Raw genomic sequence first — 27,623 nt, 5'->3', positions numbered from 1 at the left:
TATAGCTTGTAAAGCAAATCTCTTATTTTCCTACGAATGCGTGTATGAAAGGATTTCCCGAAAGCTTTTCGCCGTCTCCCCTTCTCTACTAGTGACGAGATTCTTTCACTGACGTGCGATCGTCAAGTGGTCATCTTACACGCTTGAATATCAAGAGCGTCTTTCCCAAGATCAAGCGCGATAGTAAAAACTCTTGTAACACGTGTCCCTGGACTCTGTTGCGTGGGTTTAATTTTTTGCGTGTTTACACGCTCTCTTTCAAAAAGAGCTGGAGGGCAAGAAATCACCGGCCAAATGTGTGACCCTCTCCGCACGAGATGTTTTTGTATCAGGAGCGCACACACGACGCAGCCGGTACATTAACAACTTGACTGGTCCACTTAAAGAAATGCTTTTTGAAACTGAAACAAAACAAATGAGTTTTGAAACCATTATGCGATTTTGTCTTGCGTGATGGCCCCCCTTTTCAAGACTAATAAATGTATATGTAGATGTAGATTATAACAACATCAATCAACTCTGAGTCTTAATGCTACCATGATCGTATTGCTTACTTCTTTTTTTCCATTCAGTCCCATTTTTCATTTCCCATTTGTAATAAAAGGTCCAAGATGAAAATTTGAAGATTCAGATTGTGACTTGGCACTTATCATCACAGACTATCAAATATATGCTAAACAACTAGAGGATTGATCTCTCCAATGACTCCACTACAAGGAAATATGAGATAAAATTTGCCTGCGTTCGTTTCCGCATCGAAAACCTGTCGGCCTCGTCGCAAAGATCTCCACGGAATTGTTGTCCGCCAATCAGCAAGTTCACATGCAAATTCAACACGTGATAATTTTTCACGCTTGACTGCTCTTGAATACCACGAGAAATTAACATACATACAGACATGTGGACAGAAAATATATGACTTATAAATATGATTCAAGAGCGGCTGGTTACCTGTTAGCGTAGATTTTCGGCCGAACTTTGCGAAACTCGAGGAGAAGCTATTCCGAGGCAGCGAGGCAAAGATTTCTACGCGTCAGACGTCATAGCAGCGGGTTGGCGAAATTTTCCGGGAGAAAATATGAAAGGCCGTGAGTAAATAGTCATTGTTAACAACTTAGTAGTCCAATCCTACATCATTTTACAAATCTATTATTCTGCTACCCTTATCAGTGCATTACTCGGTTCGCATTAATTTCTTCAACCCCGATATTCACTTAAAATGACGTTCTCGACCACTTTTCGCTTCAAATCTTTACCAAACGAAATGTTGAAAAATTCGTGACTTGCCAGTTCTGACCGTCTGTTGTCTATAGGTCGGTGCGAAACAAATACTTGGTTCCTAGCTCGAAACAAAGACCTCCTTTTCTTGGCTTTAGTATTCGATCCAACGCGCGATCAGATGTACCTCTTTACTCAGAAAGCACCGTTAAAATATATTCTGTGATTGTGGAAAATATTTTCCCTTCTCATTTCCGGTCAATTTGTTATCGAACGAGCAGGAAAGGAAAATATCAGAAACTCTCAGTTTGCGAGCTTCTTTATTCAAAAATTCCATCAAATAAGGCATCTGGTTTTTTTCTCATGAGTTTACAGGCGTTTTATTGCTTGATTTCTTACACAAGACATCCTCAATTTATGAATTATTCAGTAGTGTAAATATTCTCGAAGTTCCTTAGATAGTATTTCAACGATTGCTGAGGAATATATACCGCTAACTTGATATATAAATATAGTCACGCTTTTATCAAATTTTGGTTAATCTGTGCAGACGACATAGTGACGAAAACTGCTGCCCGCGATAAACTCTGTCAGACAGATGTAAAAATTCAAAGCCATGTGGTTGATTTGTGGCGCTAGGCAACTGGTATACCAGGAGTGGACATGATCTAATCACCAGAATCACTCATCGGGATAAAAAAACTAAAATAAGATATTGTTATTTCGGATACTAATCTCATTTTAAATGATTCTAACTTAATGAAAGTTAAATGACCGTTTTGAGATTTTTTCATTGGTCCTTCACTTTGCTACTCTGTATCAAATCAAGATCTTTAGTTCTTTTCTTCTGAACAGATAAAAGGGAAAATGGAAATGGACATTCTTACAAAGGTAACGCACTCTTATATAATTTATTCCTATTGTCATGAATACATTATCATATGTTAATGTGAAAACATATCACGTGATTTGGTGCTGTTTTACGTCGGCTTCGCTTCGTCTTTCGTGTCGGAAAAGTGGGAAAACCTCCTAATTTTTCTTTTAATTTTCCATGTGTTTCGTCTCTTGAGGCCGTAAGCGGCGGAAAATAACTTTATTAAGTATACTGACGTGATTTGAAGCATTCAGACGGGTTCAATGGCTTCGGAGACGCGAACTTCAATCATGGCACATTCGCGAGTGGATGGGAAGAAAGGAGAGGAGATGCGTAATGACAACAACCAACACGTGTCTAAGATAGAAAGCGATAGTGACGGGGAATACCACGGTTAGAGAATCAGTACCATAATTTTTTCCCGGGAGAAGTGCAACTTCTTACTGGAAATCGTAAACCCCTATGAATTGTTCTCAAATGTTTGTGTTCGCAGAGCCCGGGATGAGAGTTGGTGAAGAGTACCAAGCTTCCATACCAGAGCTCGTTACCGAAAGTAAGTTTCCCGTGTTTACGTTAAATGATGATGGACATTTCTGGCTGTGAAAGGCAGAAAATGATCCATTAAAATTTTGTTAAACTGGGTCACTATTCGTCCACCTGAGGAGAGATATTCTTTGAAATATGAGAAATTATTACTTCACCGTCAAGCCGACCTGTAACTTGCACAAATTTTAACTTTACTTTGATGGTTTCTTTCGTAAATTGTCTAAGACTTTTGATGTATTCTCCACCGCATTTCAACGCATTTGTGACTGAAGCGTTTTTTCTCTAACTTATCGATGAACTGTATTTTGTGCAGCTTGTTTTAGGCAATTAAAACTGGAAACTTTGAAAGGCGTTTCGCGTTACTATGTCGCACTGAAAATTCATGAAGTACTTAGTGTTGAGAATTTCGTGATTTTTTCTTGGTTAGATTGAGTTTCCGGTTTGATAAATTCCTCATTTGCATCTTTCAATTGTAAACTAAGATAATCATTGACAATTTGTCGTTTAAACCTCCCACAAAACTCCTACTTTAAGACAAAGTCAAGAAAATTACTTTGATGTTCAGACAACGAGGAGATGGATGGATGGGAATCGAATTTTTGGGAAAAGCTTTTCAAAACACCGTTTTTTTTAACCAGAGCTCTTTTTTCGCTGGTTAACACTCTCAAGATGCCAAAATTTTAGTTCCTCTGTTGTTAGATTGTCAAAAAAATGTTTTTGTACCCTGGCTCTGTTACCAACATTCAAATTTTGATGTTTCTTTTCACCATGAATTATTTATAGTTGGTTTAAACCAGTCTGTGTTTTATAGTGCAGCTGGTTTTGTGAGGCAAAGGGTGTTTGTTGCATAACTTGCATTAAATCCCATATTTTGTCTTAGGTACCATTAGATCAATTCATGAATGACTTCTAATTGATTGAAAATAGTTCAAACTATGCACTCTGTCCTCACATGTAGTACCTACAGGTGTATATTGTACCTTTGTAAACCTGTTTATCTTGCTTGAGAATGAGTTGGGTTTTGCACAGTTTTAGAAATGTGTGCTGTAAGCCCCCCCACCCCCCCCCCCAACTAGTTTGAGATGTAAGCAAAAATGCCACAAAAAATATCTTAAATTCATGCTCTATCTAACCAGAAAAATGATATTATTTCTTCATTGCACCTGGCAGCTAGAAAATCTCCTGACAGCACTACGACATGTTGGGGGGAGGGATAGGGGAGGTAGTAAGTGTACCAAACTTTGTGTTTACGATAGAAGGTTGATACAAAAATTGTTTCTAATTTTTGAAGGAAAGAAGTGTTAATTGTGTGAACTGAAATACATTTTTATTTGTTTTATAATTTAGAGCTACATGAATTAAATAGGTAGATGGAAAAGTCTGTACCAGAGCTAGTGACCCATCCAGTCCAAGCTCATCCCAGTTTCCATAGCTTGAAGAGACTAGAGTGTTTCCCTTATAATATTATCCTCCCTCCCCCAAAGGCTTTTTTTAAGGATTCACCAGAATTCCAACATACATTGTACTAGTGAAATCTTAATGACCAATTAATTTGTTTTCTTTTTTTTGAAATTTGTTCTAAATTTAGACAAGGAGGAAGCTAAACACGATTCGGCTCTCCGCCATAATGCACTTCTTGTTTGGGCCCCAGTTGAAGATATTCCAAATTCAAAATGTAAGTATAATACATTCTACATAACCTACCACCAAATGGTCAACTTTTTTTGTTATTTTTCTTGTGTAAACCAACATTAATAATTTTTCAGTCAACCAAAACCCATTATAAGTTCTCTGATAGTAAAATTCTTCAACTTCAGGCAAACATTCAAGTGATTCAATTTCACTCAATAAAATTGTTTGAGATAAACTTTTGTTATTACAGCAGCAATTCTTACAGCAAGCCACTAGCAAAAATGATTGCATTGACAATTACTTCATCAGCAATTTTCATTGTTATTACATTCAAAAGTACCAGAGGTGTTTTTAAGGCTGGAAAGAATTATTTCACTGCAGAACTTTTTTGTAGTGATGGTATAGATGATGTAGAGTAATATGATCGATCTTGCTTATAACAGTATTTTTTTTTAATCATGTACTGGTAATAATATTTATTTTCTCATGTTTACACATATACTTGTACACTTGTCCATGTTTGTAATGTGTGAGGTACACGAGTTTCAAACAGTTGCCCACTTGATTCTTCATCTGGAATTGTTGTCTTTACATGTTAGTACAAATTTCTCACTAAATGTTTGTTTGAAGTTTTTCTGTTCACTTTTTCAGTGGATGATTATGTAACAGTAGCTAAAGACAAGCATGGGTACAATGTTGAACAGGTAATGTAGTAATGTGGTAAATACACTCTTTTTTACTTTAATTAAATTTATCTTTACTTTCTGTACTTATTGCTGAGTTTTTAGATTACTTGTAATGATCTGTTGGCCTCTTTGATTCTTGTTTTCTCTTTTTTTTTCTGATAATTCTTTTTTGTTTTTTTTACCTAAGGCTCTTGGAATGCTGTTTTGGCACAAGCATAATTTAGATAAATCTCTGACTGACTTGGCTAACTTTACACCATTCCCAGGTATGGTCCGAATTAAACTCAACCATTTATTTACAGGGATTCCAATGACAATTCACAAATGTTTCCATAATTGAACCAGTTCATTGGGGGGAGGGGTGGTGCCTCACATGGACCTTGTGTTCCATTCACACTAACCCATCCGGGTCTAGTCACACTCGGTGAAGTCGTTAACAGTAAGGCAGGTTTTCTACAAACAGAAACTACACCTAAGGGAGCGAAATTACAGTGAACATGAATAACAATAAAACTGACTGACTGTTTCGAGTTTAGGGTGTCCAACAACAACAACAACAACAACAATTTTACAGTAGCAAAGCATGCCACTACAGATACGACTAGTTCTTCTTCAACGAGCACATGGTAGATTTCCTGGATGTTTAGGTCAAAATGTATGATTTATGAGTTAGGATTTATGATTTATAAGATTCGCCGACGGGCAGGGACACTGCAACAGCTTGCGCCAATCACTGCGGGCCTAGTAGACCCACACATCCCACCCTAGGGGAGGACATCCATCACACCGTAATCTCGTGTGTGGGAAATTAACGTCTCCTACCCCAACCCTGCTGGAGATGGGACTTCCATTTATTTGTACCTATCCGAGAAGACTAGAATATCTAACCATTTCTTGATGTTATAGAAAGGTAGCAAATTCTTCTCAATTATTTTAAGACTCTGAGTGTTGGTCCGGCCAGGGCTCAAACCCTCGACCTCCCGCACAACAGTTCAGCGCTCTATCCATTGAGCTAACAGGGAGGCGGTTAGCTCAATGGTATGCACGCAATGGAAGCTACATTTTTAGTAAAATGTCACCAAGGATTTGTGTAGGTGTACAGTTTAACAGCTTAGTAGAGATTCTTTAGTCACTAAAAGGGTGTTTGGATGAATGCCCAAGTGAACTGTGCAATATCAAATGTTACCTGTATCCTGAAAGAGAACATCAGACAAATTATAGTGAGAATGTGGCAGTCTACCAGAATTCTCTGAGGTCTTTTTACCATGCATTCCTCCATTATAATCATGAATGATCATAAATTTGATTTTCTCAAAGAAAAAACAATACATTTCAAACTACAATAACTATGCAATATATGACACCAAACCACTTTGTTTAGAAAAATTAGTAGACAGTGTCGTGCCCTAAATTATGAGTTGCATGTTCAAGGTTTTTTTTCGTCAGTTATAGGCTATCAAAACCAATGCGATCATAGCTGTTGATATATATAATTGAAATTTGTTTCCTTTGTTTTGCTTAATTATAATTTTTGATTACCATTATCCAGATGAATGGAGCATGGAAGATAAAATCCTGTTTGAACAAGCTTATAGTTCCCATGGTAAAAGCTTTAAGAGGATTCAACAAATTGTGAGTATAAGGCATAGCCATACAAAGTCATGTACACCTGTGTATTTTCATAGTTTATGTGTAATAGTGGCAACTTGACACTATTAGGACATGAATCTCTTTGCCTTGGTTTGTACTGTTGCCAAATACAATTTGCACAATTGTGGAACAATAAATGGTAACTCTTGTAAACAGTTGTGACATTTTTATCAAGTAATACCAGGAATGTGAATCATTGTTTTTGTCTTGTTTTGATCTCTTAGTTGCCTGACAAATCAGTGGCCACACTGGTGAAATATTACTACTCCTGGAAAAAAACTAGAAGCCGAACCAGTTTGATTGATCGGCAAGCCAAGAAGATGGCTGTTCAAAAGGAACCCATCAAGTAAGTCACTCATAATAAATTGAGGAAATGAGGGGTCAGAGAGGAAACGGAGAGATAGAGAGGGACCTGGTTCAGGCTTTGAATGACTCTTACTTGTGGAAATTTTCAAAATAGGAAAATAAGTATATGATGATTAAAAAAAAATACTTTATTTTCTTTCAATTTACTTCTTGAAAGACTTCCAAGTTATCATAATTTTTATTGCAGCCATTTTACTTAGCTTATCTGGGGTTACCTTTTAACTCCCAGGATCCAATTAGTAATTCTCCATACCAACTGCCATAGTTTTCCTTGTAAATCATATGGGAGAATTTGGTCTTATTCCTAAATAACACCCTTTAGCTGGTAGTTCATAACCTGTCTGCAGGGAAACTTGTTGGAGTTACAAGGAGAAGTTACATTTTCATTATTTTTTGAGGTTGAAGGGTTGATTCTGATAATGGTAGTTTGGTTTGACTTAATCTTTGAGCAAACAGTGATTACATCTCTGTTGTTAGGAGTAATTCTACCAAACTTTTTTAATAACAGAAGCCCAAAATCTCTTAGCACTTTTAAGTTTTTGTCTGTTTGGTAAAAGCAGGAAGAAATCTTACGAGAAAGATTTGCTAACTCAACTTTTTCTCACAACTTTTCATTTTCCAACAGTGACCCTGAGAGTGATAACAGTGACTCTAGTGACAGTGACTTTGAGCCAGAAAAAGAGGTACTACCTTCAAAAATGATACTATTGCAGTCATTTCATTTTCTTAGAGCTATGGCCATGTCCTTTTTTCCTTTAATGTGAATGGTAATGTGTGCATTTGATTTTTTTTGTTTGTGTCTGTGTGCATGTTTATTTTTTGGTTGCACTTCTATGAGTGTGGTACCTGTGCAATGCTATGTAGAAGTGTTAAGGCAGCTGTTTAATGACTTTACCTTCAATTAACTTTGACTGGGATCCTTATTCCCATCGCTCTTTGCTTTGGTTATTCCTGTCTGGTGGCTAAGGTCTGTCAGTGGGTAAGTTTCTAAAGAAACTGTGGTGCTGTGTTGGTGGGAGTACTACAAGGTAATTTGGTTTAATCAAATGAGTTGATAATGTTATGTAAATTATCAACTCATGTTTTGAGCATTAGCCCCTCATTAGAGCAAATGGCGATAAAGAGTTTGTTTTTCAGCTGTTCAATAATTTTTAATAGATCTCTGGCTTTGGCTGCTTTAAACTAGACATGTATTAATTAATGTTTTTTTTTTCCTAATAGACAAGGCAAGCAAATGGTCAGAGCAAACCAAAGATCATGAACAAGCAGCCTATTGTATGTACATTTTCAATTTTGACTTTACATTACGGGTCATCCTGTGCATATGATAATTATTAAATCATTATTCTGTACACTGGTATCCTTCTTGTACTGTGCACTGAGCGAACAGAACTGGTTTGTAAACAGCTGGGATGGTTAAATTTTGATTACTCCAATTGCATCAACTGCATGCAACTTTGCAACAATGTTGCATTGCTCAGTTGTGTTGTAATCAGCAGTTTGCACAGAACAACTTGTGAGTTCAATTTAAGAGTTATAACATATTGCTAAAAATAATTAAGTACATTTTTTTTTCAATTTGAATTACTGGCATTTAAAAGTACTGACTACAGTGGTACAAGTTTTGCACTAACAAACAAACATCAGCTTCATGGCAACATGTAACTACGTGTAGTTTTATTGGGTTTTGCTTTCGTTACCATTGTCACTTGTATTGTTATTATTAGTACACTAATGTGTGATTAAGTAATTTTCTCTTTTGATATAGGGAGCACCAACAGCAACAAACATTTCTGGTTCTTGTACAAATTGCCGTACACAAACTACTCAACTTCATGCCACTCAGAAGGGGAACATGTGCAGCGCATGTTATCAGTTCTTAAGGTATTTTATTTCAATGTTCATGGAACTAAAAAAAAAAAGGGACTCATGTTAACATATAACACACACCTGCTTTAACCCTGTAACTCCCGTGAGGGACCAAAACATGATTTCTCCTTACAATTCAGTGCAATATCAACCAGACAACTGATGAGAATTAAGACAAATATCAATCAGGGAACTATTGGTCAATCCAATCTCAGATTCTCTGAAGTAACATCGTTACAGTTGTTTGGCATACAGTAATGGGAGTGGAATGGTTTAAAAAAGCACCCGACTGTACTAACACAAAACTAACAAATTGTGAAAATAATCCTTTGCTTTTATATCATTAGTAAAAAAGTACAACACAATTTGGCAGAACCAACTCTCAGTCTGGCCTCATTTTACAGGAGAACAGGGACTCTGAGACCAAGGCACGAAGGGAGAGAGACAAGAACTGGCCACCGAGGAAACAAAGTAAAGAGAAAAGCTCCTAAGGTTGGATCATTGCAAATGCAACAGCATTTAAAGTTGCCTTTTCTGGGCCATGGCAAACTCTTTTCTGCAAGGATTTTTGTGTTTTTGTTTTGTCTTTCATTTCATGCTCCTCTATTCTGTCCTCAGTAACTGTGCAGTGTAATTCTGGGTTAAAAGTGCATTTTCGTTGACTACCAAACAGCTAAAACCTTGATGATTTCATTAATTTTGCATAAAAACAAGCAAACTGCCCCCCTTCAAGCGTTTCCTTCTTTCATCTATACTGTAAACACAAGCATATAATTGCTGCACCTTCTTTAAAGCAAACTAACAAGAACTTCACAAATTAACCATTGACACCTGAGTGTTTGCATGACTATGCGTTAGTTAAAACTTTGGAGAAACCAGAAAAGTAATCCAAAATGCGCAAAAAATTGTATTAAATCATCTCCTCCCAAGAACAAACTTCAATGAAAACTTTTTTTAAATAGAATGTACTTTGGAACCTTGTAGAAAAAAGCTCATTTTTTACTTTCATGAGTGGTGGCCAAGACAGAATTTCTCCTTAAAATACCAATGCAATACCGATCCAACAAGTGCTGAGAATTGTTGATCTAATACCAAATTCTCTTAAGGAACATCATAGGAATTGTATGGCAGACGGCAAGAGGAATTACTATTGTGATCTTGGAAGTGAGAATAGATGTCAATTGGAATTTTTTTTGATCAAATTTGTTTGTGGCACATGTTCTCAATGAATTATTGTGGATTCTCAAGTAAAGCAATGATCCCTTGGGTGAGCTGAATTTTGTTTGGCAATTGCAAGAAAAGCAGCTTCGAAAAAAAATTTCGGGTTTTGAAAAGATTCGAAGCAGTGACTCTCGGACTCTATTTGAACACCAATACATGCACCCACTGAGCTATGAACCCACACATTGGGAGCAAGGTCAACCAGAGAGGAATCTGATTATGAATTATGTACATGATCATTCTAGGGAATGGTTTTGTCACAAGAGTACCTGGTGTCTGTGTCTGGTACCCATGGTGACACCCATGTGCGACCGTTAGAGGTGGAAATTGTAAACCTCAAGAGACAGATCCAGGCAAACAAGCAGTCTATAAGTCAACACAAGTACCAGCTGGATAGTGGTGTAGAAACCATGAGACCCGGCGATGTAAGTAGGGTAAATTATGGTAGGTAGATAATTGTATTTTAGATTTAGCAAAAAAAAAAAAAAAACAATGTGTTGCTTATTAGATAAGATAAACATAAATGAGAAAGGGTCATGGCAGTTATGAACTCTACATAAGCAGTAGTACCGGTTGGATAGGGGTTGAGATATATTTTATTTATGTATTCACAGTCGTTTAAATACACTGTGATTTAAATTGTTGCAAACAATATCCAGAGCTGAAAAGCTTTACCATACCATCACAGTGTCTTGTCTGGGACGCCAGTTCACACCTCATGATTTAAAAAAAATATATATATATCCCATCATTTCAATATCATGCTAAAGGTAAATATGCTCATATGCTACGTGTACATGTTTTTTGCACTATTCATTGCATTATACACGATAACGTTATAAACGTTTTTCTTGTCGTGAAATTCTTTTTTCGTTGCTATTTTGTTTGATTTACCTTCTTCAACTTTTTTAGCAAAATAACAAGAATAACGCCAGATGGTCGAACGATGAGCTTCTCCTAGCCGTGCAATGTAAGTTTTACACTAATTCCTCGTTATTCAGCCTCAGTCGGAGGCTGGTGGACGTTTCATCACCACACGATAATGTCACAGGGGTTAATAACAACAGGAACTCGAATTTTTCTTCCCCTTCTTCTGCTTGAATTAACATTTAAACTCCCAAGATCTGATCGTTTATTCTCCACTCTAGCATCTCCTTATTTCCTTGTAAGTTAATTACGAAAATTTGGTGTCAGATCAAGATAACAACCCACAGTAGATCTGATAAGTTTGAATATTTTCATTACCTGTGTGTTGGATAAATAGAGGATGTTACATGGCCGCGCGGGGATACGAATTTTATCTTCGAGTGCTGAAAGTATCTCTACGGAATGAGCGCAGCGAACGAGTGAGAGGTACTTTCAGCACAGGAAGATAAAATTCGTATCCCCAAGCGGCTATTTAATGTTCTGTTTATTATATAGATACTGATGAAATTTCCACATAAAAGACAACTTTTTTATTCATTTTCGAAACAGCAATTGGGTAATTATGTTGGTAACCATGGCCACACCAATATCCTCACACGTGAAAGATAAAAGTAGTATCTTCACTGCGCGCGGTGAAGATATGATTTTTTAGTAAAAGGAGAAATCCTGGTATTTCATCAGTATCTATATAATAATGATGGATATTATAAGGAGAAGTTACATGTTAATCACTTCTGGGAGTTAAACGGTTAACTGTGAAGGGAAGTGGGGAAAGTATCATATTCTCAACAAGTAGTTTGTGCTTGCAGTAGAAGGTAGGCGTTAGGAAATTCGATTTTCGTCGAGTGACAAAATCCAACGACGGTTGCTGCGTTTCGTTAGTGTGATAAGGATTGCTCCAGTTGAAAACTGGGATGAAGGCTTTATATCAAATTTAAGTGTGGTTGCTTTGAGGAGAGTTGATGTTTTTGTACTTTCTGTACAGCCGTCAGACGCTATGGGAAAGACTTCCAAGCCATGGCTGAAGTCTTGGGCAATAAGAGTGTCAGCCAGTGCCGAAATTTTTTCGTCAACTACCGAAGACGGTTTAACCTTCAACAGGTTCTGGAAGAGTATGAAGCGGAACAAGGGATTACAAGCAGCGATAGAAAAGACGACGACTTGCAGGTGCTGCATATGTCGGGATCTCCAGGAAGCAGCGGAAATTCATCACCCAGTCAACCGGACAGGTCATCCCCATCCATTCCCAACCAGGGTAAACTGTTTTCGTCGTCTTCTGTGCAATTATCAATTAATATTGAAAAATGTTTGCTTAAAAACTTCTAGTTGTGGAGGCCATATGTAACTTTGATTCCATTGGTTCTTAGTGCAAATTATGATGCAGGAAATTTCGATATCCACGTAGCTAGAATTACTAGTCATACCAGCCAGTTAGAGAAAAGGGAAATATATCAGAGGCAATGAAAAAGGCTGCCTTATGCTCTGACAAACGCGATTGGCCAAGGTACGATTGGTTGGACTTCTGGGATTGGATCAGAAAACTTATCCCTTTTACTTTGAGTTCTCATCGGCTCCCTGTGACGTAAGCCTTTCCTCTGCTAGACTGGTGCTATTAATTTGGTTTTGCTTTCACTTTACCCAATGGAAATGTGCTCTACACATTAAAGCAATACGTGTGCTTTGTTTTCTATTCCAGGACTCTCCAGTCAGCCGCCGCCTCTTCTAAAGCCGTCAGGATCACAAGCTCAGCGTCATCCTCCCCCATTACAACCACAGGTTGCAGTCCCACGAACTAGTCAGGGTGGCCTGCAAGGCCCACCTCCACTGATAAAACCAATGGTCCCACCCATACGTCCGCAGGTAAAGTTTGAGATCGTCTTTATGCTCATAACATATTATATTTTTTTTGGGGGGGGGGGGGGAGAGGAAGGTTGAAGTTGTGTTTGGAAAACTGTGAAAACTGAAAAAATAACTGCCTGCTAGCTTTCTTTTTCTTTTCTTTTGTTTTGCGCTTCAAAGCATAAAGCTTAGTGAAAATATGATAACCCGTATCGAAGCCGCGAGAGGTTTGGGACGGATCCGACAGCTACGCAGGCGACCACGCTTTTCAGACTCGGAGAGCTGTTAAGACCTTTGAAAGCGATTTAGCTTTGGCAAGTAGATGTACACTGTGGAACATCAGGACAACAGACTAATTTCAACTGCTTTATGAGATCTGATGCAAGGACCCCTCCTCAGCAGAAAATTGATTGAAGCTAGGAGTGCTTGTGGCATGTCCGCGTATTGCTCATAGGAGCAAGAGAAAAGTAATAATATAAACCTTGAAAACGACGCCTACTAATTTACAAGTGGCCGCATTAGGTGTACATGCAGGGTTTGTGTGACTCAAAGTTTGAATAATAATTGAGTTTGGAGATCTGTATGCATGCGAGGGTGTCCTTGTAATAACTTTGGTCAGAAAGGCATTTTGTTCCTGTTTTGGTTCTAATGTTTCACTTTTTTTAAACCTACCTATTTTTTAAAATGAATTTTAATTTTTCTTTCTATTTGCATTAATTTTTATTTACTTACCATTTCAGCCACTTCATCCCCAAGCAAACCCGATGATGCGGCAGTCCCCGCCAGCTCATCCTCATTTAATTCAACAAATGATGGATCAAAAACCCCTCGGTGGTCCTGTTGGTAGATCTGAATCGCCGCATAGTGCCTCTGGTACCCCTCCCTTGCGGCAGACACGCTCTGGCATGTGATACTTAAGTTTGAATGTAGGGAATTTGAATCCGTACTAGTTAGGTGAAAGTATATATTTTTCTGCTGAAAAACAGTTGGGTTTTTAAGTTCAATTCCTGTTTTATGTAACTGATTGAATTGCAGTGTAGGAGTGTTGAAGTTTGTTGTAATGATATGCAATCGAGTGTTTACATGTAGATGGAAACCGTTCACAGCGCTCTTCGATTGAGTGTTAGAAAACCAAAACCAAATCGATCAAAATAGTCAGTCATGGCAAGGGAAAGACACCAGGAGCCAATGAGAACTCGAAGAATCATAAGCAAACTGAAGCCTGAAGCGCAGGAAAAACGCGGTGGCCAAGCAGCGTTTGGTTTTTGTTTAAATCTGATTGGTCGAAAAAGTGGCGCGAGTCTTGGTGGACCAATCGGACAGAGAAGCAACGCAAAACCAAACCAGTTCTGGATTACTTTCAACACTCAATTGAAAATTGCTCTATCAGTTCCAAAGGCCATACTTCCAAAAGCCCTCCCGAAGAACGCCTTTTGATTGAAACAGCTGAAACGGCGATAAGAACGAAGAAAATATCCCAAGGAACTAATCTCATCTTGAAGTAAAAGCAGTCCAATTACTCGGAGCTCGGGAAATCGCGAAAATTCCTCGATATGTCAAGACTAAACTGGGCTCAGAGTGAATTGAAATTCCAGTTTTCTCCCTGTTCTCACAATCTTATCCATGTGACCCACCTCTTGCTTGCGTTTGATTAAATTTCGTGAGCCGATGGGATTTCTCTGTGTCCTAAAAACACTTCAATAGTTCTCTTTGGGTTTCGTGTTGTCTCCGTTGGAGAACTGAGGACAAACCCGTGATACTTGTTTTGTAAATTGTGATAAAGTTTTGTGCTTTTTTGACTATTGGAGTAGCTTTAAAGAACAGGATTCTTCTCTTTCGCTTTCCACAGTGAGGCGACTTATCAACAGACTGTTGAGTTAAAACACCTTGTACAGCTTGAAATAAATAGTACCTTGTATAATTTTTGCCTAGAGTCTTTTCCTGGAATAGTTCCCAAGAGTATTACTGATTTAAAATCCTTAGGATTTATTTCTTTAAAAGGTAGTTCGTGCAGCGGTCACACGTATACACGTGCGCACTAACTTGGAACAGACGTCCCTCCTTACTGGCAACCTATGAACGACTTCTTCCACAATTGACTGGACAGAATGACCTAACTTTACCGGGTGATCGGAACTGACCAATCGCGACTAATCTAGGCTACTTCAGTTTTACCGCCAATAGCATCATGGTGACACTGAGTAATCTGCTGAAGAATAAATGAATAACCTTGTGTCAAATGTACTAAGTTTTGCAGGTACAAGCTAATTGGGGACAATTGGTTTACACGAACTGGACTCGACTGACTGACAATGTCTTCCGCTCAAATCATCGAAACGGCAGCCATCACTGCCGACAACAGTCCCTCCGAGGACTACCCTCGCCTGGACGATTTAACACAATCAAGTGAAAAATACCACATGAAAATATAGCGCGCTAGTTTTCAATTACATTTTCATACCGAGGTTTTTTTTATCGGCAGAAGGGAGGGGAGGAGAAAAAGGTGAGGGGGAGGGAGGGGGAGTCCAAACTATGTGTTAAACTTTTGAAAAAAAAAATTATAACAGGAGTCATAAATATCCCACCCCAGTGGAATGGGTGGGATATTGGGCGCACTTAATTTGGAGCCTCGCTCTGTTGTGCGACCCTCACCAATTGCTTCGTCTAATCTTTCACCTGTACAAATGTGGATATCCTTCATACAAATCTTAATTTGAACCATTTATTTGTAATTCTAACTTGTTATTATGAGTTTAGGTTCTTATTTATCACTGGACATCTTGTTTATCCAGCATTCTTTCAATACTGATAAACTTTTCAGCAAAAAAATAAGAAAAATATCGTACCTACCTTCTAGGGCATTGTCCACAGCCTGGAAAGTTTAAATTACCTCTTACGTTTCGTAAGCACCACGTGAAAGACTGTTCATAAAGCTTTCTTTTTATTTCTGACACGGAAAAAGCGACTTTTATCTCATGACATCCCTCCATGATACGCGTGTTTCTTTCTCCAAGATGTCGACATACCGGAGAGTATGTCGAAGAGTGTTTATGACTATCCTATTAATTTTCCAACAAGTGAGAACACAACAAAATCTTTCACGAGAAAAAAAACGCTTTAGTTTAAGCTGTCACTATTATTTTAAAGGTAAAGGTAAAGTCTGTTTACAAGCCTAGTTGTCCATTAGGCCGGTGCTTAACTCCGGTTACTGTAGCATGAAGCGACTAGGAGTATTTCTACTCCCCCCTGGATGGGATGCCAGTCCATCGCAGGGTCACCCCAGCATTAAATTGCCGGTACCCATTTATACACCTGGGTGAAGAGAGGCACTGTGAGAGTAAAGTGTATTGCCTAAGAACACAACACAATGTCCCGGCCGGGGCTCGAACCTGGACCACTCGATCCGGAGTCGAGCGCACCAACCATGAGGCCACCGCGCCTCCACACCTATTGTTTTAACAACACCCTAAATCGTGGCAACTTCAGTAGCAACTACACAAATCATTTCAAACCCGGAGTTTTTTAAGCGCATTTTGAATGAGCATCGTGCAAGCAAAACCATTGGAATTAATATAGCCTTGAAAAGGGAAAGATGATTATAACATGAACAAAAACATGTAAATGCGACTGCGATTGGTTTTAGTATTGACTTTGGCTGTTAAAGAGGGAGGCGCGGGGGCTTTTCTCAGTGAGCCACAACAGAACGCCGTGAAGCAAGAACAAATTACCCGGTCGCAAGGAGCGCCTTTCGATTAAGTGCCATGAATTAAAAACGAAAGCAATCACAGTAGCCAATCATGGAAAGGAAAAAGCCACGAGGAGCCAATGAGAAAAACCAAGCAAACTACCCGAAGCGCGGGAAAACGCGAGTCACCAAGTCGCGACCTAATTGGCTAAGAAAGTGCCACGAGTTTTCTGGACCAATCATGTAACAAGGTAAGGCAAAAACAAAGAAATCCCAGATTACGTTCGACACTTAATTGAAAATTACTCAAATGCTTTTGACACCTAAATGAAAAGTACTCTTACTACCAGAAATGTTTCGCGTTTTACGTTGTCTCTTTAAGGTTCGACTTCTTCATCGGAGCATGTAATTTTGAAGTGCTCGGTGAAGTATGCAACATCAGCTTCACTTGTAACCGGACTCTTCTTCACCATGACTTGAATGGTGTCCCATCTGCCGATATTTTCTGTGACATCCAAAGGTGTCTTCAGATGTACGGTCAGGAAAACTCTATTACCAGCCCAAACATTTTGCACCGTCTTGCTGTATTTTACCTCAATTGCTTTTGCCGAAGTGTTGGGATCCTCAAGGGTCGAGATTGCCATAATATCAAATACTTCGCCTGCTGCGCCGTTATAGTCGATCACGAAATGTAGTCGTAAGGTTTTGCCACACTCCAAGGTATCATACCGCGGGGTGCTTTGCAGCTGTAGCAAAAGGTTTTTCGCGTTTATGAATTTACGAGAGATCCTTTGGAAAGTTCGACCAGCCACTGTTGTTCCAGACAGCTTGAGTTTGAAGGGCACAGCGGGGGGGACAAATGTACCAACCAGACTAGATGTGGCTAGGTTGGCATTCTGAATGACGCGTCCTGATCCATCAACGAGAGACAGTTTGAGGGAAGAAAGGTCTAAGCGTTTCTGCAGTGGAATTACGAGGCTTAGGGTTGACCTTTGACCTGAAATGAAAGGTGAAGCAAAGCTGTGAGATTGCTGCGTATATGTATTTATAAATTGATATTGTTACCATCAAATAACCTTGTTGCTTGCCTGCCCTCATGCAGGGTTCGTACGCGTCTTGAAAATCCTTGAAAACCCTTGAATTTCAGGAGGCCGATTTCAAGGCCTTGAAAGTACTTGAATTTCGTTTTGGGTCCTTGAAAGTCCTTGATTTTTTATTGAACAACATCGAAAAATATCTAATTTTGTTTTGCACCATCGGTAAACCCAAAACATTGATGTTAACAGAAACATTTTTCTTGGTTTTGAGGTAAAATTGTCATTACAAAAAGTCCTTGAAATTTCTAAGTAGGGTCCTGGAAAGTCCTTGAAAAGTCCTTGAATCTTTTGCCTGAAAAAGTGTACGAACCCTGCTCATGACAATGCAACTGACTGACTGACTGACTGCGTGGCTGCCTGATTGTTTGACGAACAAACCTAATGCCTGTCTGCCTGTCTTCTTCGAAATATGGCGTCCAATTTGAATTGCCATTGTTCTAGACTCGCTAGCCTCATTTTCACGTGGAAACACAAAAGGATTATCACATGTGTGAGAGGCTAGTGAGTCCAGAATAATGGCAATTCAAATTGGACGCCATATTTCGATTCGGTATGTTGGCCAATGGACTGGCATGCGTGGCTGACTGACTGCAGGACTGGCTGCAGGACTGGCTGACCGCTGGCTGCAGGACTGGCTGACCGCTGGCTGCTTGCCTGACTGACTGAGTTACTGACTGACTGACAACCTGACATACCAATTCGCTTATATCATGCTCGTGTTAGCTACTGCTCTTACATATGATAGCATCACTGAGAATTATTACTTGTCTAAAAGGTTGTTGACATTTTGCTGTCTTAGACGCTTGCGAATTTTTAAACCTTTTTCTATATCAAATTTTAAGCCAATACAAGTAAAGTTAGGCAAAATGAGCATGCAAAGTCTACGCCAGTGGATTGACTCGGTGCTTCACTTGAGCGTGCACCAACCTTGCCATTCAACAAAATGTTCTCCAAGTTACTTACTTAATAACGGGTAATCAATTGGATACTCGTACCACTCCCCTCCGAGCCTCTTTCTTCGCAGGAAGAAGAAATCGAATTCCAAGTTCAACCTACTGGTTGCTTTGACCTTGAAAGAATGCGTCCCGACCGAAGCTGGTACAAACAGCTCCCATATCCCTAGGGTGGGGTTCTCGATCATCCACAACCCTCCCTGGGTAAGGTTTGCCGTTCGAGGCTGAGGAACCCCATCAGGAGTGCGAAGCTCGACCAGATTGGCTGCAGATGAGGTGAAGTATGTAACAATTAACGATTCAACAGTGTCGTCAACTGGAATTGCGTACGTCCTCCTCGCGTTGGAGTTGCGACGTGGGGAGGAACGTAACGATCGTGCCACTCCCAAATTTGATCGGCCCTCGTGGATAGTTGCTGTCCCGTCCAAAGCTGCAGATACAACACCACCCATTTTTGAGATCTGTCCGGAGGAGTTGAACTGCATTCCAAAGCCTCCAGTACTGTCCATGAGGTCAATGAGACTGTCGTGGTCGTGGAAGGATCCACAGCGCCCAGATTCGGTACTATAGAAGAAGTTTACAGGTATCATGTACTGCAGGGCGAGGCCAACAGAATTGTCTTGGGTGTACTTAGGCCTTTCACCGTCTTTGGCACCAGCATCAGTGAATACGAACATGGGTGAGCCGACATGGGGGTTTCCCTTCTCTATGGCGTCGATGATCCCGTTAAAGGTTAACTCGGGGCAGTCTCCACCTCCCATAGCCGCTAATTGGTCCAGAGCTTGCACGAACGACTGTTCATCAGAACCACTATACGAGTTTTCCCAGGCTGTGAAAAATAAAATAAGCATGATTGACCTCTGACTGGTCATGAGCCTTTATATAAAAGGCTAACCTTCTCTGATCTGTTCCTACCCAATATGATCAAGTAGATGAATTCACCATTAGAGAGATTTAGCACCGTGTTTACGTGAAACGTGAACGGCAAGATTGACCACGTGACCTTGTTTTTCCCGCAACTTTTTCACGTTTGCCGGTTGCGCTTCGCTGTTTGTACTTGAATATAAACAGTCTCGCGTTTGTCGTGTACGTTCATTTTCCTCTCACAGGGAAGAAGTCAGTTGCCGGAAAAAGATCACCAAAGCTATTCCTTGTAATTCATACGAGGGAGCCTTCAAATTCACAATGAGGTGAGCTCACGCGAAGCTAACTGGAAGCAGCAAGGTTCACGCTATTCTAAGCGAAAAGTGAAAGGGCAAGCTGACGTTTGCCGTTTCACGCGTAAACGCGATGCTAAATCTCTCTACTATAAACTTTTTCCCTCTTAACCCTTTCACTCCTAAGATGTTACCAGTTATTCTCCTTACTGTCTGCCACACGGTTCTTATGATGTTACTTCAGAGAATTTGGTATTGGATCAACTAATAAGATCGTTATAGATATTTTTCTGCATTCTCACCACTTGTTTACTTGATATCGTATTTGATATCGTAAAGAGAACTTCTGTCGTGGTCTTTCATGGGAGTTAAAGGGTCTTAAAATCATATTCTGTTAAAGTCTGTTCATACTCTCTGCAATTTTAGAATTACAGCTGCAAATGCACTTTAAGAAGCCGTCAACAGAGATGAGACGAATTGGTCCTTATTCTACTTTATTCAAATCTCCAACCTGTAGAGTTACTTGGATCACTGAAAGGTGACAGGATAAAATCAACTGAAGAATCCCTCGGATGGGCTGCGATGGCTTTCGCAATTGTCTTTGCGGCTTCGATCTCGTCTCCCATACTTCCAGTAGTGTCAATGACGAAAATAAGCGATACATCGCCGGTGATTCCCAACAGAATGTCAAATTCTTTCTTGCTAAGAACTTTTCGGAGTTTCTTAAAAACGTTCTGATGCTGTTTGTTCTTCTTCCTGCAATGGCGTGGCAGGTCTACTCTCCGGCATTTCCCTTGCTCCGGCGGACAGTGGCACTCAAACTGTTGTAATTAACATAATGAAAAAAAAAAAAAAAAGGAATTAAAATTTGAGTTGAAGAAGATCTTCGAACGATAAAGATATGATCAGAATGAGTCTCGATGAATCAGAAACGTGTGCTTTTTGCGTTTAGATTTTCGTGACGACAAAAACGAGATGACTTGAAGCTCTTGCAAAAGAATGTCGTCTTCTTGATAAGAGCCCCTTTTTTTCCTTCAGCGAACGAAGGAATAAACAACGGGGAATGGAAGAGCGGATGAGTAAGGCTGTCCACGTCAAGTTCTGCCCGGCGTTTCACATTATTATGCTAATAAGCCATTTTACAGTTGTGTTACTTAGTTGCGAAGCCTTTGATCTGGAGTGGGGCTGAACTTGAGGCAACCTTGTTGTGCTTGGGATCAGTATCTAGTCAGCGTGAAAAGCAGCAATATCTGTATTATTAACAAGGTCACCTTCAGCCTCAGAAAGGCTTGGCAACCAAGCACGCAGCTGTAAAATGAACTGTTCTCTAGCTCAGAAAATGTCACAATTATGCTGAAATAAAATCACCATTACGCTTCATTATAATTATCCAAAACATTATAAACTTTTGAATTAAAACAAGAAGTCCTAAAGTGCCGGAGGCACTGGAATCCAAGTTGTTTTCTAATTAGGAATGAGGCCTGTAGTTTTGAAGTGTTACGCCTGGCCTTGGTTGATCTGTCACCAAATGTGATCTCGAATTGCTAAAATGTGTTCTAAGAATTGGCGTCTCATGGAAATCCTATAGTTTTGGCAAAATCTTTACAAAATACAGTGTTAAATAAAGGAAATATCTTTTGCACTCAGTTTATTTTTTTCTTATTCCAGCACAATGCTGGTTTCTTTTGCCTCACTATTGTACTGAAAATGATGCCAGCATAATGTAAACAACCCTCTGGATGATTCGACAAATGAAAAACTGTATGAAAAAACGGATATCTACAAAAAGGGTGACGTAGGAAGGGGGTCCTGTTCCCGTTTCATGCACAAATTTTGAAAAAATTCATGTGTCACTAAAAGGGAAAACTTCGAATCTCTCCTCGTGCGTGCGAAGTTTCAGGGAAATTATCTTGAGGTTTTCACGAAAAGAAAGAAAAAAAACACGGGTCACGTATATTTCAGGAGGCGAATCACGCCTCACGCTAGCTGGTTCATAAATTCACGAGTCACGCTCACCCAGGCGCTCGGCTTTCTGTGAAATCTAAGCGTCACAAATTAATTTTGACCTTAATCACGCGTCATATATAAACCCTCTTCACGTACGGGAAAGAACAAACATGCAGGAATGAAAGCATACAGGAATGAACAAATGCGGAAAGGAACAATGCAGGAATAGAGCAGAACTGTGGTCGGAATAATAAAAAGAATCGAAATGCACCAGTGACAGCGCACCATAACACACCAAGGTGCTATAAATAGCGCGACAAGTAAACTCCTGACATCATTGCCTGACGAAGACTAGAAGTATAACAGTCGAAACATCGTGATCAATACAATTGATGAGCCTGACTCTTGCATTGGGAGACGAACGATTAACGTTCATTTGTTTACAAAACCACAATGAACAACAACATTCTGTGTTAACGCATGACTGGATTGTGTTAAAAGTGACAATCTCACCATGTGACCAATCATCTGTCGCGCCTTCGGGATCTCTTTGTTCTTGAAAGCTTTTTTAATGGTAGAATCCAAGTTCATACTTCTCCCTCGCCTTCCTCTTGCCGTCGCCTTTGCCTCAGCCATACCTGGCAGAAGAGAAAAAAAATTCAAACATGATTACTACTCGTGACGATGGAAGTACATGGTGCAAGTGTACTAATTCTACCCTCGCTAAAGTGGATTCCTCCCGTGTAATAAAGTAATCGCAACATTACGTTACTTTTTCGAGTAGCAGATTCAAACATTGTTGTTTATAGGCTATTCTTGGGTCTTTTCATTGCCCTTAATTAAGGTTTGGCAAATGAAATCGGAATATGATGTACAATGATTTTTTCCCCTCGCAGACCGAACGATTAGTTTGCAGACGTAAACTGGTGTCACATGAAAATTCTCGATCAGTAAGCCTAAAGGGGTCAGCAGGTGTGGTTGTATTTACCAGCGTTTGAAAAGTTCGAGCATCTAAAAAGAAAGTTAATTTAATTTACGATCTACCTCTGATGATCTGCATTGAAGCTTCCAAGTACTTGTTATTTCTGGGCGCTGAAACCGCACCAGAACTGCTTCGATGACGGTTTTTGGCGTCATTCTTGGATAAATACTCTGCCGTTTCACGGTCCAAAATGGAAAAAAAATCCTTAGCACCTTCGGAAAAATCAAATAGAACTGCCAAGGTAGCAAGCGTCGTAAAGCACAGTAAAGTGGCTTTCTTCATGGCTAGAAGAGTTGACTACCTGTTGAAACAAGGTTGAGTTGACGAAGAATAACTTCTCGTACGCTGACGATAGCTTTTGAGAAGAGTTTAAACGGAAGTGGATGAGATTTCAGAGGTCAATGTTTCGCGACCGCAACCGTCCGCGCGCGAGCTGTTTGTAACATAAGCATGAGAAGTTGACGCATTGCGCCCTCCAAATAAATTCCAACTTAGCTGTTTAAAGCTTTACTCCAAAGTCATTCACTGAGCGTCACTAATGTCTCCATACATAAAGGTGTCACATTTTTTCACTTTTACGACTATAGACTCATTTATCGAAAGTGCTGTAATTATACTAATTACGCAAAGGGCTTCAACTCATCTCAGCGGAAACTGTCACCGAAGCGTGTCTCGTGTTCAAACGCGTGTTATGTTCGGTTTCCTGGTTTCCTCCAAACCTTTCCCCTGAAGCATAGTATTTCGATTTCAATGTCGCTAAACCAATGCTCCAATTTGAAATAATTAAAAGCAAACGACCATTTCTTTCGTCAACCTTTACAGCTATGACGATCAACTATAACTTCCGCCCTATTTCTAATGCTGCATTTCATTTAAGCGGAAGACTACATCTCCCGCGGCGAGAGTCAGTATGGATAATTTGAGTAGGGCGACACATTACTTTCAGCAAAAAGGAAACTTGGGCAAAAGGAAATAATCTGGGAAAATCAAATTAATTCTCGGTGTGACAGACAAACGGTCGTCAAACGTCAAAAGGAAAAGGTAAGCGTTGTCAAGGAAGGAGCAGATTGCTACGGTTTGCAATTTAAGGGCTTTGAAGATTCAGAGTAAATTTACAAGATTTACAAACTGTTACCGAACTCCGAATTAAAAGACGGATATGTCTGCAGCTGAAGGTAGGGGAAGTGAAAAAAGGACAGGGGCTAGTTTTAGATTTCCCTCTTCTCCACCCCCCCCCCCACCCCACCCCACCCCGAAATGCACACAATAGGAAAAAGCATGGAAATGAGAGAGAACTGACAACCTGAACCATGGTTATAAATTTAGCCCTTCCTGGGTGTAAACAAACAAACGAAAGAACACTTCCTTCAGCGCCTTTGTTGTCTGGCGGTTTACAGTTACGTGCTTGGTTGCCAAGCCTTTGAACAGGAGTGAGGCTATTGGGTGACCTTGTTATGATACAAACGTTGCTGTTTTTCAAATGGAAATTACTTTATGTCAACTAGATAGTGGTCTCTGTCCCAACAAGGCCACCTTCAGCCTCACTCCAAATCAAAGGTTTAGTCACTAAGTACACAACTGTAAAATGGCGTATTGTTTCAGATTCCGAGAAAAAGTACAGGTAACTTCCTATCAAGGATTATTTATACAATAAAATGACAGTAATAAATCACAAACAAAAGACCCATAATGCTTTTTATTCCTGATTTTTACCTTACTCATTGGACTTTCAGATAAAATATGTGATTATCCTACATAAACTGCTTCCTTTAAAATTCGTAAAAATGTTAAAATTACAAAAGCTAAGCGTAACAATTCGTACTGAATAAAAAGCAGAGGAGCCTTCTAAACTTGGGGGCTGGGCGCCTATCATACAATAAAACACCAACCAAAACGGTACGTAACAATAAAAAATGTCTTCTATAGAGTGTTCTTTTAGAAATTCATCAGTATAAGAGCATCGAGTATGGGAATTAACTAGTGTAGGTGTATATCTCTGATCTACAACGGAATTCTCTTTACCAATACACTGGAATGGCAGGCCAGTTCTCATGCACAACATGCGCCCTTAGCTTTTTCTTCTCGTTCTTTTGCTTTGTCTTTTTATGTCAATTTTCTTTTTCTTTTGCCCGGTTCAAAACTATTTCCAGTAATGTTAACTTGATAACATTTCTTCAACTGATAAATTGAATTTCACGGTTAATGCACAACACAAAACAATAGCAATAATAATAATAATAATACTAATACTAATACTAATACTAATAATAGTAATAATAATAATAACAATCAAACACAACGAATATATGAAATTCATATATCTGAACTGCGGTTATAGAAACGTATTTTGTGCACGATCTTCGAAGTAAAGAGCATTATTTAATCAATAGTGAAAATCTGACCTGAAAAAATTCAGGCCTGTACGGGATTCGAACCACTGACCTATAATAATAATAATAATAATAATAATAATAATAACAACAACAACAACAACAACAACAACAACAACAAATCAAAAACAAAAAAACAAAATACCTTTAACACTTAAGGCTAAGTATTTATAAAGCGCTTAATCTTCTCTATCCTAAGAAATCACTCCTTCTTCATACTAACATTGCCTCTCTTGTATTGATAATATTTTGCAGTTCCCTGCAATTTTCAGCATATTGTGACAAGAAACGTAGAAACCAGGCACAACACAGTTCTATTCTCGCAAAGCGCCGAGGAATACCACGGTTTCTGGGACACTTGACGAGAAAACCTGCTTAACGTAAGTTTGGGTAAATTTCGTCAAAATGCATTAAGTACCCTCTTTTCAGTATAGTACCATTATGCACCCTTCCAGGCTATATGTAAAGTTAGAGGTTCATAAAAATGGGGGCGGCCAAGCCGACCAAGCGAAGTATCAGACTTCTTCCGAAGTTGGTTCCTCATGAACACCAGCTTCTGAGTCTAATCCCAATGCAATGGTTTTAAATACTTGATATTTTAGCCCTAAAAACAGGGCAATCTGAATTTTCAAGGATAAAAAATTTGTTTATCTTCCTTAAATTTTCACAAAAAGAGCTTTGGTAACATTTCCAGGTGAGAACGTTCTACGGCAGAAGTCTCGAGGTATTTTCACAAATTTTCCACTTGAAATAATCCATGTTCATCCACCTTTTCCAGGAGAGGACAAATAATTGGAGATTCAACCTATAGCGGACGCAAAATAAAGACAAACAAATTATCATGAGCTCGTAAGGAAACGTCTGTACTCGAGCCACAAAGCCCATTTACCCGAAGCACATCCCAGTTTCCATAGCATGAAATAAATGATACATAATACTAAAGAACAAATAATAATAAATAATTTAGCAATGGACATTCCACTTGGTGGCTCTTCTTGTCCACTGTTTCCAGATCGAAGTGGAATTTGAAACGTTGGTTTTTGCGGAGGGAGGAAAAACCGGAGGAACCGGAGAAAAACCCACGGAGCAAGGACGAGAACCAACAACAAACTCTACCCAAATGTGACGCCCGGCCCGGAAATCGAACCCGGGCCACAGCAGTGGGAGGCGAGTGCTCTCCCCACTGCGCCATCCCTACTCCCTAAAGGTTCCCTAAGGTTACCCCCCCCCTCCCCCGCATTTAATCGCCTCCCCTGACAATTCACTAGTACCCATTTATACTCCTGTATAGAGTTCGGAAAGAGATAACTTAAGAGTAACATAGTGTTCAACCTCGTTCCCAGGGTCTCTCATCATTCCGCCCCCTAGAGCGAGAGAAGAAAGAAATTTTTTTGCTCTGTAAGCACGTGACTAGCCTAAACCAGGGCCTCTCTTATCTCGCTCCAGGGAGTGGGAAGATGAGAGACGCTGGAACGAGGTTGCATAGTGTTTTGCCTAAGAACACAATAAATTGACTCAGCAAAGTCTTGAACCTGGAAATTTCGACCCAGAGTCCAACCCTCTGAACATGTTTGCTTGATTGTTTTTTGCTTTGTTTTGTTTTGTTTTTTTTTTAATTGAAATTTTTTGCAACGTAAGATATGAAGTTCCATTTCATGAATCAATAAAGACGATGATGATGATGATGATTATTATTATTATCATTATTATCATGATTGCGTCTTTGACTTAACACTCGAATATTAAGATTAAATAATAACTCGTACCAAGCGGTCACCTGAAATGAGGTTACAGACACGTGACACCTTGCAGCTTAAATCTTAATCATTTACTTTTTTCTTTTGGTTCCGATTATCGATCTTACCCTTAGAATATATTCACAAGCGCTTGGCTCCGTTAAAGAAAGAGCAACTTCTTGAAGATGTGTCGACTCCTTACATCTGCAACAGATTGATGTCAATTATTTAGATGTTGCATAGTTTACCTCTAAGCAGCCGGTGAGACAAAATCGCGCGTCATGAGTTTCCTTTACGACCATTTTTTAGTATGTCGAAAGAAATAAACAATTTTTTTGGTAACTGTGTTGGTGTATACTAAAACAGTTATCACCTCATTGCCGGTGAAGGTGGTGGATAATTTACTATTCACCTCCACTTCGGTGAATAATTGTTAACAAAAGAAGCGAAGGAGTAAAAAAAACCTGGGAGTTTGGGTCGGGTCGCGCAATGAACCCCACCCGACCCAGCCCCCCTCATTTTTTCACTGGCTCTTCTGTTATTTCGCTCAGCGTTCCCCAGAACAAGCAATACGTCCTTCAATCGTGTGTGTGTGTGTGTGTGTGTGTGTGTGCGTGTCTGTCTGTCCATCCTGTCTGTCTGTCCGTCCTGTCTGTCCCTCCGTCTGTCTGTCCGTCTGCCCGTCTACCTGTCCGTCTTTCTGTCTGTCTGTCTTTCTGTCTTTCTCTCTGTCTGTCTGTCTGTCTGTCCGTCTCTTTGTTTGTTTCTATGTCCATTATCCTTTGTGATCTACTAACCCATTCGCTGTCACTGCTAAGGGAAAAAAAGTAATTCGCAAGCTCTACAGG

At 39.6% G+C, this 27,623-nt stretch overlaps 3 protein-coding genes across 7 annotated transcripts in view; 1 reads left to right on the top strand and 2 right to left on the bottom strand.

Annotated features, from left to right (window-relative positions):
• Positions 1-823: 823 nt before the first annotated feature.
• LOC111344605 (REST corepressor 1) lies at positions 824-14,749 on the top strand. 5 transcript variants are annotated; one of them, XM_088745152.1, is made up of 17 exons: positions 824-1,088; positions 2,074-2,109; positions 2,586-2,645; positions 4,227-4,313; positions 4,922-4,974; positions 5,144-5,222; positions 6,506-6,588; positions 6,831-6,952; positions 7,598-7,655; positions 8,194-8,247; positions 8,741-8,856; positions 9,189-9,333; positions 10,308-10,487; positions 10,975-11,032; positions 11,975-12,244; positions 12,686-12,849; positions 13,569-14,749. In XM_088745152.1, the coding sequence occupies exons 1-17, from the start codon at positions 1,079-1,081 to the stop codon at positions 13,737-13,739; spliced, it is 1,746 nt and encodes a 581-aa protein (XP_088601278.1). In that variant the 5' UTR covers positions 824-1,078; the 3' UTR covers positions 13,740-14,749. The 5 variants fall into 5 exon arrangements, with proteins under 5 accessions (XP_088601278.1, XP_088601277.1, XP_088601275.1 ...); XM_088745151.1 differs by lacking the exons at positions 824-1,088; positions 2,074-2,109 and adding an exon at positions 2,149-2,485 and having other exon boundaries at positions 9,246-9,312; XM_088745149.1 differs by lacking the exons at positions 824-1,088; positions 2,074-2,109 and adding an exon at positions 2,149-2,485 and having other exon boundaries at positions 9,189-9,312.
• Positions 14,750-15,752: 1,003 nt separating this feature from the next.
• LOC111344601 (von Willebrand factor A domain-containing protein 7) lies at positions 15,753-23,222 on the bottom strand. The gene is made up of 5 exons (XM_022951845.2): positions 22,712-23,222; positions 22,181-22,305; positions 20,232-20,541; positions 18,574-19,392; positions 15,753-17,510 (listed from the first exon to the last, which is right to left on the bottom strand). The coding sequence occupies exons 1-5, from the start codon at positions 22,929-22,931 to the stop codon at positions 16,891-16,893; spliced, it is 2,094 nt and encodes a 697-aa protein (XP_022807580.2). The 5' UTR covers positions 22,932-23,222; the 3' UTR covers positions 15,753-16,890.
• A 1,108-nt stretch (positions 23,223-24,330) lies between these two features.
• LOC111344606 (endoplasmic reticulum lectin 1) overlaps positions 24,331-27,623 on the bottom strand; it is a 29,867-nt gene continuing 26,574 nt past the window's right edge. The window contains exons 16-17 of the mRNA XM_088745027.1: positions 26,904-26,979; positions 24,331-25,844 (exon numbers count right to left, since the gene is read on the bottom strand). Coding sequence (XP_088601153.1) covers positions 25,770-25,844; positions 26,904-26,979 — 151 coding nt within the window. The 3' untranslated portion in view covers positions 24,331-25,769. The remainder of the gene's footprint in view (positions 25,845-26,903; positions 26,980-27,623) is intronic.

The sequence above is a fragment of the Stylophora pistillata genome, chromosome 14 (assembly GCF_964205215.1).
Source record: "Stylophora pistillata chromosome 14, jaStyPist1.2, whole genome shotgun sequence".
In the NCBI taxonomy this organism is placed as follows: Eukaryota; Metazoa; Cnidaria; class Anthozoa; order Scleractinia; family Pocilloporidae; genus Stylophora; species Stylophora pistillata.
Note: the sequence above shows the minus strand (reverse complement) of the source record. Positions and strands in the feature narration are given on the sequence as shown.

Excerpts from the sequence above, each read along its gene's own strand:
- LOC111344605 (XM_088745148.1), top strand. The coding sequence starts at position 2,356 with ATGGCTTCGGAGACGCGAACTTCAATCATGGCACATTCGCGAGTGGAT. Across the intron at positions 2,486-2,585 it reads TAGTGACGGGGAATACCACG|AGCCCGGGATGAGAGTTGGT; the intron begins GTTAGAGAATCA and ends TTGTGTTCGCAG. Across the intron at positions 12,850-13,568 it reads TCCCACCCATACGTCCGCAG|CCACTTCATCCCCAAGCAAA; the intron begins GTAAAGTTTGAG and ends TTACCATTTCAG.
- LOC111344601 (XM_022951845.2), bottom strand. The coding sequence starts at position 22,931 with ATGAAGAAAGCCACTTTACTGTGCTTTACGACGCTTGCTACCTTGGCA. Across the intron at positions 20,542-22,180 it reads GACAGATGATTGGTCACATG|TTTGAGTGCCACTGTCCGCC; the intron begins GTGAGATTGTCA and ends TAATTACAACAG. Across the intron at positions 19,393-20,231 it reads TGATCCAAGTAACTCTACAG|CCTGGGAAAACTCGTATAGT; the intron begins GTTGGAGATTTG and ends TATTTTTCACAG.